General features: G+C 38.9%; 2 protein-coding genes and 1 long non-coding RNA gene across 7 annotated transcripts in view; 1 reads left to right on the plus strand and 2 right to left on the minus strand.

Moving 5' to 3' along the window:
• The window catches only part of LOC116185719, a 20428-nt gene extending 11068 nt beyond the window's left edge, over nucleotides 1–9360 (minus strand). The window contains exon 1 of the long non-coding RNA XR_004150602.1: nucleotides 8542–9360. This is a non-coding gene — a long non-coding RNA (uncharacterized LOC116185719). The remainder of the gene's footprint in view (nucleotides 1–8541) is intronic.
• Nucleotides 1–11649, minus strand: part of LOC102681243 (synapsin) — a 42809-nt gene that overhangs the window by 24874 nt on the left and 6286 nt on the right. Inside the window, exons 3-6 of one of the 2 annotated variants that reach the window (XM_006616370.2) lie at nucleotides 11210–11537; nucleotides 10034–10287; nucleotides 9621–9756; nucleotides 9385–9489 (exon numbers count right to left, since the gene is read on the minus strand). In XM_006616370.2, coding sequence (XP_006616433.1) covers nucleotides 9385–9489; nucleotides 9621–9756; nucleotides 10034–10287; nucleotides 11210–11470 — 756 coding nt within the window. In that variant the 5' untranslated portion in view covers nucleotides 11471–11537. Of the gene's footprint in view, nucleotides 1–9384; nucleotides 9490–9620; nucleotides 9757–10033; nucleotides 10288–11209; nucleotides 11550–11649 lie in introns of both variants that reach the window. The other variant, XM_006616371.2, reaches the window with a different exon arrangement.
• Nucleotides 1–11649, plus strand: part of LOC102681026 (metalloproteinase inhibitor 3) — a 32291-nt gene that overhangs the window by 18370 nt on the left and 2272 nt on the right. For 2 of the 4 annotated variants that reach the window (XM_006616368.2, XM_006616369.2), the window contains exons 2-5: nucleotides 5951–6077; nucleotides 6415–6497; nucleotides 6579–6812; nucleotides 7237–7670. In XM_006616368.2, coding sequence (XP_006616431.1) covers nucleotides 5951–6077; nucleotides 6415–6497; nucleotides 6579–6812; nucleotides 7237–7458 — 666 coding nt within the window. In that variant the 3' untranslated portion in view covers nucleotides 7459–7670. Of the gene's footprint in view, nucleotides 1–5950; nucleotides 6078–6414; nucleotides 6498–6578; nucleotides 6813–7236; nucleotides 8206–11649 lie in introns of those variants that run through there. The other 2 variants (XM_031510783.1, XM_031510782.1) reach the window with 2 other exon arrangements.

The following is an 11649-nucleotide window of genomic DNA, read 5'->3' on the forward strand; positions in this document are numbered from 1 at the left end:
ACACTGTCGCAACATTTTCACGCACTCAAAACTGGTGAGTCGATGCACGCCTCGGTATATTTGATACGAGCTGGTGTCGCCAGCGTTGCTGTCAGTTGTAACGTAATATAGAACTTCAAGAACTCGTTGAGAACGCGTTCTAACTGCCGCGTAAATCCGCCCACTGTGTCGTGTAAACAATTGCAAGAATGCTCGGCTGTAACCCGGTATTCCATTCCGATTGTCTTCCTAGTTTTGAAACAAATTTCTCGGATCCTCCTCACTCCTCCTCCGCACAGTATCGCTTCCGTTGCTTCTAGAATACCTCTCGAAATTCTATTCCTCTTCCCCCCTCGCGTATTATCGCTTCCAATATTTCTTTCCCCCTTCCTCCCGTATTTAAATAATACGCAAGATGAATTTTCTAACTCGTTGCCAAGAAAATCGGCTCAAGTTCACGCTCGTGAAAAACGGCGCGGTAAATTAATCGGGAATAACGATCTCCTCGACTGGCGAGTAGTTGGCGAGCGAGTCTGAAAGTCGAAACCAGCGAATGAAAGCGCGAGATCGGAGAAAGTAGGCACGTAGCACGTAGATAAAGATCTGCGGTGGATGCATTAGTGTCGTTGCAATCACGGGGAGTGCGCTGCGACGGCACTGGTATTATGACAGCGCTCTTTGATCGTTGGCCACCGCTTCGTTCGCAGAGTTGTTTCGCCAGAGATGACTCGAGGAATTTCTCTCTCGATGGCCGGGGCTCTCGTTTTAAACCGTCGAAACATCAACCGGGTTGTTCCACGTCGTTACAACGTCATTTCGAAGCCTTAATGAAGATATACGAAAGCGATAAACGTTACGAGGAAGACGTGGAGAAACAATCTTTTCGCCGGTGCGCGTCTCGATGTAAAATCGGCACACGGTACGTGTGTGCAGAACGCCTCGACGAGGTTACGTAAAAAGTCACGTGAGCACCGGGACGAGTTGTTGTGATTTTAATGCTCCAGATAAGGAAAATCGGTTGAATCAATAGCTGTTAACACTGGATGTGCAACGATTGTGCAACGCTTTTTGCGCTCGCGTTTTGTATTGTTTTTCGATTTTTTCGATTTTTGGATAGATTTGGAACTTTGGAAGATTTCTTCCGGAGAAGATGGAAATCTTCGTGTATTAAATATTTAATAATTATATAGAATCATAATAGAAATAAAATGGTACGAAGAATGGTATTTTATATTTGATGTTTCGAGACTTTTGAGGTTTTTCGAGCGATCCACCGCCAGATAGCGCGGTGGAGTTGTCGAACTATACTCGATTGGTTGGTCATGATTTTGCAAATTGCATCCATCGTCTCGATGTTGATGCAAACGAGGCGTGAATGAGAGAAAAGAAACGTGAATGTGATTATCGTATGCTCGCCGATTGGTATTTATACCACGTGTTCGCGGCAATTTCATCATGTTATGGCAATCCTCCGAGCGATTCGTAGCTCGCTGTAAATGCACGTACGTTTTGTCTCGAGGTTTATCCTCGCGCTTGTACTAGACGCTATAAAACTGCGGAAGAGTTATAATATTACACTTATGCGCACTTATATGCTCGTGTTAGATTACCATAAGTATGAGGTGTAACGAGTACAAACATGGGCCGACTCTCATTTACGTTCAACCGGCGCACCGTATAATTTTATTCGAAGTTTAAGGTTAATTGCCACGGCCTTGTACACTTATTTGCATCCGTGCAATCGCAAATCCTCGTACTCGAAATTATCGATCGTAAATTACTTAGTACATTGAACGTTGGTCCAATTGCGCGTTCGTAATGAAAAAAAAAATAAATAAATAAAAAAGAGAAAAGAATTAATAATACAATTCAACCTTCGAGCGTATATTCGGTTGTCTTCGAATGAATTTTTATATCCCTCTTGTTGGTTTTGCCGCGTTAAATCTCGAAACGTCTTAATCCCGACTGTTTAAAGAGTCGATACACGTCTCGTAACTTTCGATACTTTACGATCGAGCACGATTTCAGGAAGCCCGTGTCGAACGCGAGGCGACAAATAAGATTTTTTAATTTTACTCGATTGATGGTTAATTCTTTCACCTGCTCGAAACGCAATATCTTCTTCGATCGAATTAACGAAGCGCGTAAATTTTCGTAAATTATCGTCCGAGGAAAATATCTTTCAGAAATGTCGATTAAAGAAAACGCACGCACAGCGTGAAAATCAGATTGCTAAATCTTGTAACCACGATCGCGATGCATTAGCGCGTTGTTAAGAAGGAAACTTTGCTCCAATTGGAGCAAGACGAAATCGAATCCATTCTCGATGCGTGACGAGCAATATATTCGTTTCACACCAGATTGTGACCTACATTAAACGCAATACGATACACGCGATATATGGTTCCGAGTGGTGGAATAATTACGCGGGGACAAGCAGAATGTGAGGCGTCATAACTCGATTCGAGACGAAATAAGTCGTGATTCGTGTGACGAATCGTGTGGGACCAAATCGTCACGGCGATGCGTCACACGAGGCGTGGAGGATCGTGGAGACTCCATTCATGGTCGATCCGTGTGTTTGTTATTGCGGGCAGGAAATAAAAAATAATGCCTGTATGACATCAGTCGACCGATCGATCCGTTTTGCATGGTGATGCATGAAGCGCAATCGGACGGGTTGCAACGCGACGGTGTCATCGTTTTGGGTGTGGGCGCTGCCGACTGTGGCTCCGTTCGCGTGTAATTATAAAGTGGCCATTATTTTTCGATGCACTTTGCGCTCGATCAGACACCGTTTGTTTAACCGTGATCGAGCGTGTCCGTGAATTTTTTTAATGGAAGGAAAATGGTTTTAAATTTAAAAATACGTATATATACGTATTTCAATATTTCCACTGGTTGTAAACTAATGGATCGAAGTAATCAACTTACTAACAATTTATTCATGGAATCATTGCTATTTTTAAAAGTGTTTGAAAGATTCCAACGCTCGACTATAATTAACGATCATTGATTGTTCGCGTCATCTATGATATTCTTATCCGAATATATAAATGTTCAAATTTATCATAAAATAAGGGAACATTTAATTCAAAATCTTGTTCTGTAATGTAAAAATATGAAGCTATATATTGATAATTGAATACTATAATTTGTTTTGAAGTTGATTTAATTTAATGTTTGTTTGTCTTTTTTCCTGTTTTTTTTTCTTGATAATAATTTATAAGGTAAAGAATTGGATTATGCAATGTAGAGAAAGATCCAGTCATAAATTTTACGTAAATTTCTATCGTAAATCGTACGACCACTCGAGTTCATAGCAATAATTCTAAGACACCCAATACTACCTACGTAATTACGATAATCAAACGCGTTTTACGACCGTCAAACGCAAAATTGCTCCTTGTCATTATACTCTAATATCCAGGTCCCTCGTCGTGAGTGATAAAACTGTACAATACGTTATACGAGCGTGAATAAAATCGAATCTACTAGCCGGAAAAGAAAAAAAAGAAAAAAAACACCATCGACCCTTTTACTAGACCTCCCCAACGTAAGCTTCAACGTGCTTCAATTCAGTCAAATTGCCTTTATTATTCGACACACCATTCGACGACACCACGACACCATCAGTGAAGAGGATAGCTCGTTGTCGAACGATCGATAAATTTTTCGAAACGACCGTGCAACGAAAGTTTATCCATCGCGTTGACCGCGCGAAAAGAATTCAATGACGATGCGTAAATCCATGGACGGATGGCTCGCGTTAAACGATGATCGCGTGGATTGCGTTCTATCAAAATTGCTCGTTGAATTGAAAAATTCGATATTCTGATGGCGCGTCAACGTTTTATCCCTTGAAAAATCCTGTCAAAAAATCGATATTCCACAAATATCGAACGCGTTGATCAAACGCATGCTTTCGTCCGTTATTCACGAGCGGCGTAAAATGCACTTTGCATTTTAGAGTATCGCGAGTATTACGCCTGGTAGCGATCGTTTTCAAGTGTAATGTACTCGCTACTTATACGTACGTACGTACATGATTGGCCATTGTCGCTGCTCCATGCACGCTAACGATCATTGCACGTTCAATGCATTCCATTGAAGACGATAAAGTTCATTGATATCGTTTTTGCGCAAATATTTTAATTTCCTCCTCGTCCACACTAGAATGTAAAGTGTACGTATGCTTTTATAAATTTTTCTATCTTGTCGTTAATATTATTACAATTTTACTTTTTAATTGTATTAATATTCAATATACTATTATAATATTTCATTTCATCAAGAATTATTTTATTTGACATAAAATAAACTTCTCTTACTGAAGAAATTAAAATCTCTTTTGTTAAAAGTTTGGTTAATTTGTTTTCACAAGGAGAAGGGAATTAATATTCCTCGAGAATCCTATTATTTATGATTTTGAAGAAAGTAGCGGTAAATCTTGGAATAACGAGGGAACGATAAAATCAGGATGGAAATTATTGGAAAGTTGATCGGGAGTGAATCGATCCACGGTAATCACGGTATAGTTACCGAAGGGAATTCTGCAGCAACTGGTCGGTTCCGTTAGGAATGCCTAGATTCTAAGCTGCGTCCACCGGGTCTATTCTCGCCAGTCCAAGGAAACGTATCGTCAATAAGATCTGTGAGAACGGCTCACGGCATTTTTGGTCCGCGTTCGACTTCGGTTATACTATTTTACGTCTATGTTTAGATCTGGTCCAGCTGACGTCCATAAACTAGGCCGAATAGCTGGGCGCTTCTATAATGTTTATTATCGGTTCAAAGATCACTCTTTGCCATTATACTTGACGTCGAGTGTCCATCAATGAAATTCATGGGATTTCACGAAAACTGATTTATTCCTCCCGTATTTTCATTTCATTTCTTTAAACGCGTTGAATTTAACATCTATAATATGCAAATGTATATTAGAGAGTAAAACTTTCGAGAATCATTTCTTCTTACTCAAATGGATATACCGTAGTAGTAGTAGAGAATGAACGATCGTTGAAAGTAGTTTTCACTCTCGCGACACAATTCGTTTCAAGGGGGAAGAATACTTCTCGAAAATTTCTACTCTAAGATTATATCTCTAAAGATATCTAACTAAGAAGAACGACGAGTTCATTCTCGCTCTCCAACGAGAATCCAACGAATTCCGGCTTCCTTAACATTTCATTCTCAGATTATTATTATTATTATTATTATTATTATTGTTATTATTATTATTCCCGTCCAAAATCGTGTCTTGCTTATTCGAGACGCAATGTTAAACAATTGTTGATACGCGATCGGTTTCGCAGAATTTCGCGCATCGATTCAATTCGTGCACGAATTACAATCCTTCCTCCCTTCCCAGGAGGATTGAATAAATTTACATTAACGAGATTCGCAGATGGGCTGTCGAGATGCCAGATTTAGATGGGCCAATCGGGTAGAATCGCCATTTAGAAAATCGTGATTCGTTTCCATTCGTTGCGTCGAAAACGAAATTCGCGTATATTACTCTCCTCTCTGCTCTTCTCCCCCCTCGATTTAATGGAGTCGAATAGCGGATAAATAAAGTTATAACGTTTCTGGGACGGATGACAACTGGCTCGGATCGTTCGGATACGGTTAATCAGATTTGGAAGATAGATGGAGCGAGAAAGTTGGGCGGCATCTCTCCCGAGGAATTCTTCGTTTATCTGTTTGACAATGTCGTTACGTGTGTTGGAGATTCGTTTCATTAGCTCGCCCCTTATCGCGTAATGAATTTCCACCTTTCACTTTTATCTCTGGCAAACATTAACTCCGATTCAGATTCCATATCTCTATCGTGCTCGATACGTGCCTCGAGGCGTGATGCATCGGGTTTTATTTATCATACGTAATAAAATTTCGAATCATCATGGATCTCGCTTTTGTTTAAATTTCACTTCACTACAACTTTCTAATCGTTTCGTTTGTTTGTTCGCAGATGTGGCGATTAAGGTTTTGGATTTACGTGCTGGTGGTAGCGATATCATTGGCGCAAGTGAGGAGGGTCGTCGCCTGTTCTTGCATGAATAGTCATCCTCAGACGCTGTTTTGCAATTCAGATTTCGGTAAGGAAATTTCGCATTAGAAAGGAGTAAAATGCGTAAAATGCGTGTATATCTTTGCTTTGTTCGTACGTGATTTCTGTACAACGGAGGAAAAATTGCGATTACCTTTTGCGCATAAATTTAGAAAATATTTTTCCCTCCCAATTATTATTATCAGAGAAAAACAAAATCATATCGTTTTTTTATTTTATTTTATTTTATTTCGTTCTTCGTTCTATCCTCGATTCGAACGTTATAACGTTGCGATAAAAATTTGATGTTAATTTTATTCTTTCCTTCTTCTTCTTCTTCTTCTTCTTCTTCTTCTACTTTTTCTCTTTCTTTCTTTCTTTCGTAGTCATTCTTGTAAGAGTGAAGAAGATGACGAACGTGAACGAATTCGAAACTGCGTACAACGTGAAAGTGAATAAATTCTTCAAGGTTCGTACATCCGACGATTTTTCTTCACGATCGCTTTGCGGCGTTTTGATTTAAACGTTTATCGTCACCCTATTATTACAGGCGAACAAGACAACGTATCCCGCGCTGAGGAAAAATATTTTATGGACCGCGTCCTCGGACTCCATGTGTGGAGCACAGCTTAAAGTTGGAGAAACGTACGTTGTGAGCGGACGCGTGATTTACGGTGATAAGGCGCATATATCATCGTGTGGAATAGCGATGCCTTGGCGTTTTGTGACGAGCAGACAGCGGAAGGGCTTCAGGCATTTATATCATTCCAGTTGCATGTGCAAAGTGAGTGAGGAAAAATTCTGGTATTATTTTTTCTTCTTCTTCTTTTTTTTTTTAAATTAAAAAATTCTACGTCACGATATTTGATATTTCGATATTTCCGAACCAAGAAGATCAATTTCTACAAATTTACATCGATCCATTCGCTTTCGACACATTTCGCTTATTTAAAAAAGTGAAATAAATATGTCCAAGCGTTGAATTTTGTAATAATACGAGTAGAATGCATTGAGTTATGCAAAAGTTTCTTCTATGATTGTTTCCCTTTGAATAAAGCTCGTCCCATTTCTACGTGGAATTCTCAACAATGTTCAAAATGTTCTGAATCTATCAGTAGAAGGGGTAATTTATTTTACGTGATAATTCAGAATTACTCATCATCTTTCTTGTTTTAACCTATGTTCATTTTGTTTTTTTTTTATTTTAGGTTCGTTACACACCTTGGTGGATCAAAGGTATAACTTTGGAGAACACAGACGGCACGGAATGCCTGTGGGAGAGCAGGCCAGGTCCCGAGGAGTGTCAAAAAGATTTCGGCATCTGCATGTACAGAGAATCTGGATGCTATTGGACACCCTCGGTGCCTTACAAAAACTGCATCAAGAAGTATCAGCTGGAACGCGAGCAGAAAAGAGCGCGAGAACCTTAATATATTCTTCCGTTTCGATTCAATACGAAAGTTCTGTGGTTGAATGAAAGATTGATTGATCGCGATGGCGAAAGGGAGAGAGAGAAAGAGAGAGAGAGAGAGAGAGAAAGAGAAAGAAATCGACGTTGTTCGTAACACGTAACACGTTTCGATTTACGATCTATTTGTAAAATTTCGCGAGATTCCTGGAAGAATTTTTGTTTATATCGTTGGTAACGTAGAGAGATAGAGAGAGTATCAACACGCAGCAAACTCGTCGTTGTGCGTGGTAAATTAATGCTAATTCTTTTATATATTTATTTAAGTCGATTAATCGACGATAGTGATCGAAGAAACATTTGTAACAATTCAGAAGAATTCAGAAGCGTTCGATCGATGAAAGTCACGTTTCGAATGAAAATTATATGTAAATTTAAAAATCTTTTTTTACTCTTTAAACTCTCGATTGACTAACTATTCAGTAATGGTTTTTTAATTGTCAATTGAAAGAGTATAAAGAGTATAAAGAGATTCTTGAACAATTGTGCGACTTGTATTATTAATCAAATGCTTCTGAATACCTTTCAATCAAGTAATTCGAAAAATTTGCAAGTCAAATTGTACGATTCGAAGACGTTGGCATTAATTTCTCAATAACGTGGCGTTTTTCATTTCAGCATCGCGCCATGCTCTATTTATTGTTGCGTTCTATCAGAAGTATTATTAACCGGGTGAACGTTGTGTGGACGAGTACAAAAAAAAAAAAAATTGTTCGTTAATTAAACACGAAGCAGCGGAATGATTGAAAATTATACGCAGCCAACCCGGAAGCTGTTGTTCAAGGGCACTACGTGAATCGTACCGACTCTTGAGACTGCTTGCATTTTCATGAGAATTTTTACTTCGTTACTACGTTTCGAGGTTTGTTGCATCGCATTTTTGTATCATTGTGGATTCCTCGTCGTTAATAATTATTTATTTCGTTGACCTCTTTTCACATCTGAATAATAAACGTCGTTAATAATGTAGTTCGACGTTTATTTAATTGGCGTTAAGGAAGATTTACATTTATAAACGATTTTTTTTTTTTTTTTTTTTAGTAACAACGCTTCGTTTAATTGATTTTCACAGCAACCTCGACTGAGTTTCGTTTCGAAATCTGAAATAAGCAAGTAATAACAAAAGATTGGCTATCTCTTTTTTTAGTTGTACATATTAGGCTATTGATGTATATTATACATTTTTAAATTATTCTCACTTTCATCTCGTTGTACGTAGCTTTGCTCTTTTTTTTTCCTTTTTTATATATATAAGAAGCTGCTAGAAAGTATTTAATTTTTAGCGAATCCTTGTATAGGTCAGTGAATATTGAAATAACATAATCTATGTTTTCTAAAAAAAAAAAGAAAAAAGAAAAAAGAAAAAAAGATAAATTTTATTTAAAAGAAGGAACATAATTCCTTGAAAGAAACGGAAAAAGTCCAGATTTGTTTCATGTTATCTCAGATTATGTTATCTCATTATTCGAAGGATAGCACAAAGATGCTAAGCGTCGTTATTAGAAATGTTACAAATCAAGTTGGGTTTCTCTAACCTTATGTATCCGAGCACGATCGTTATATTGTTTCTTGCCTGATGGGGGACAAGAGAACGTAGACTACCCTTCACGTGGGTTTAGAACTTTAGTACAAAAGTGGTAAAAGCGCGCGACACGGCGGAAGAATTAGCCTGGATTTTCCTAGCTTGAGGACGTAACACGGAACGATGTATGTTCTTAGTCTTTTATTAGTTCTTCCATTTGATAACTTTTGTAAGTATTATAATATTTGAAACGAGAAATGGGGAAAAAAAAAAAATAAAACGAGAAACGTATAATAATAATAATAATAATAATCTTTCCCTTCTACGTGAACTTTCAGGATGATGTGAATATTTTATTTAACTCACCATTTCGCGATGGTTGGGATAGTAAGTTTGCTCTATCAACGGGAAGTTATCCTTTCCTAAACGACGTTGAAGTCCCAGAAGATGCGCGAACACCCAAGGTTTATCCTGAAACGCGGATAAACGTAATTAAGAAAATCCGTTTCCTGGAAATGGAAAGTTGATCGTTCAAGTTTTAATCGTTCCTTCCATTCAGAATGACTCTTGCCCGGTTTTCTTTAATTGGACAAACTTCATACCTGAAAGTTGTAAATTGCCGTGAGATTGTTAACGCTCGGCACACCGCCGTACATCAAACCGAGAAGAAGATTCTTGTAATCTTCTCCCGCGTCCTTTAGGTTTTGTCGTATCAGAACGAAATCGGGCTTGAAGGATCTGTGGGCAAAAATTATTTCCCTTGTCCGTTAAAAATATTCAGAAATTTATGGAGCAAGAAAATTCTAAATTCTAAGATTCTATTTTCTTTTTAGGAAAGAGCAAAGAATGTCAAGATGAGATAAAAACTCTCTGATCATATCAATTATATGAAATTACATTACGTTATAATATCATACTTGACGATTATGTATTTTAACGAACGATGAAGATTTTGTTGCCGTCTTTTCGAGAAAAGGAAGAGAATTCGATCGATCGAAATATCAATTAATCTTACCGGATGACTTTGGTCCCGTTACGATAAACCGCCATGGACACAACGGTGCCAGTCTCGCTGGCCGTCAACGACAATTCCCGAAATTCCGCCTGTTCGACGCGGATCTCGTAATCACCGTGAAGCCTACGACCCCGGAAATATTTGCTCCAGTCGGTGTTTTGGTCGTCTATGACCAGCAACGTGAAGCATCGATCTTTGTTGTAAGAGGGCCCTCTGGTTGCACCTGACACTGCCGCTCCCAGAATCGATGCACCCTGGTAATAATAATCAAAATTGGTACGAGTAATTCTTCTTATATATTTCGTAAGAAAGAAAATTTATCCAACGACTTCAATCACTTTTTTTTCATAATTTTTTATTACAAGGTTCAAACGTTTAATAGGATAATGAACGTCGAAAAGATTGATGGTATTTCGAGCACGCGAAAGCTCGCACATTTCTTCGAAGAACATTGAAAAAAGATCGTGTATCGCGTCGAACATGCAACGAGGCAATTTTGGATCCAAATCTTGACTCGTGTCGATCTTGCGCCGCACGATACGTACGTGGAAATGCAATCTGATCGTTCGAAAATGATGGAACAATTTATACATTATTATTATTATATACACCTTGGGGAAATTAAACTCGAAGATGGAATTTCACGGAAGCGCAATCGTGCTTGTCATGGAAATCGAAATGAAATTTCTAAGATAACTTGACCTTTCTCATCCCGATGAGATACTTTACAGATTCACTTTCGTTAAACTAAACATATTCGGAATATTTATTCAGTAAAAACCTCTTCTCTTAAATCTCTTTATCGCGAAACGATCGTCGCCGACTCAAACACGTTTCTTTTTACAATTACATAAGAAGAAAATGTTTATCGCGTATGAACGTTTAAACGTTTAGCAGCAAATACTCTTTCGTTTTTAAAATACGTGATACGAATTATTTAACAACCTACGATTTGTAACCTAAATATACACCTTTTAAAAGAGTCAATTTTGCAGGATTATAAAAAAATAAATTCAAAAGTATATTCCTTATATCATACCCCTTAATATTCTCCAAAATTTGTCATATTTAAAATAACACCAAGTATCACTCTTGCAGGAAGCACCCTCGGTTCCTCCCTCACCTCTACCTCACCTCACCATAATCAATTGATCGTTGAAAACCGATTCCACCCACCTGATCGCGAGCAGCCCCTGTCAAGCTCTGAACCCTCTGGAGCAAACTTTCCCTGGTCTTGGCAGGCGAGGATGGAGCACTGGTGGTTCTGGAGCCGGGTCTCAGGTTGAGACTGAGGTCGCCACCGACGGGTTGTGGGGCTCCGGGCGGCGGTGCCCCGGGCACGGGCGGCTGGCTGGCCGGCGGAACCGGCGTAGGTTGGGACTGCAACGGGCGTTCGGGCACCGCTTGATACGATTGGGACGACGAATCCCTGGCCATGGAGGCCAGCCCGGAGTCTGTGCTTGGTTCATCGTCGAGCTCCGAGCTCAAATCCCCTGACGAGAACCTGGAAGACAAACTATGGTCGTGGTCGTGATAGTGGCAATCGGTCCGTTCGTCCAGGGATTTCACGCTTTTTTTTAGCATTCTTTTTATATATATATATTTTTTTTTTTTTT

Source organism: Apis dorsata, unplaced genomic scaffold (assembly GCF_000469605.1).
Source record: "Apis dorsata unplaced genomic scaffold, Apis dorsata 1.3 scaffold_262, whole genome shotgun sequence".
Classification (NCBI taxonomy): domain Eukaryota; kingdom Metazoa; phylum Arthropoda; class Insecta; order Hymenoptera; family Apidae; genus Apis; species Apis dorsata.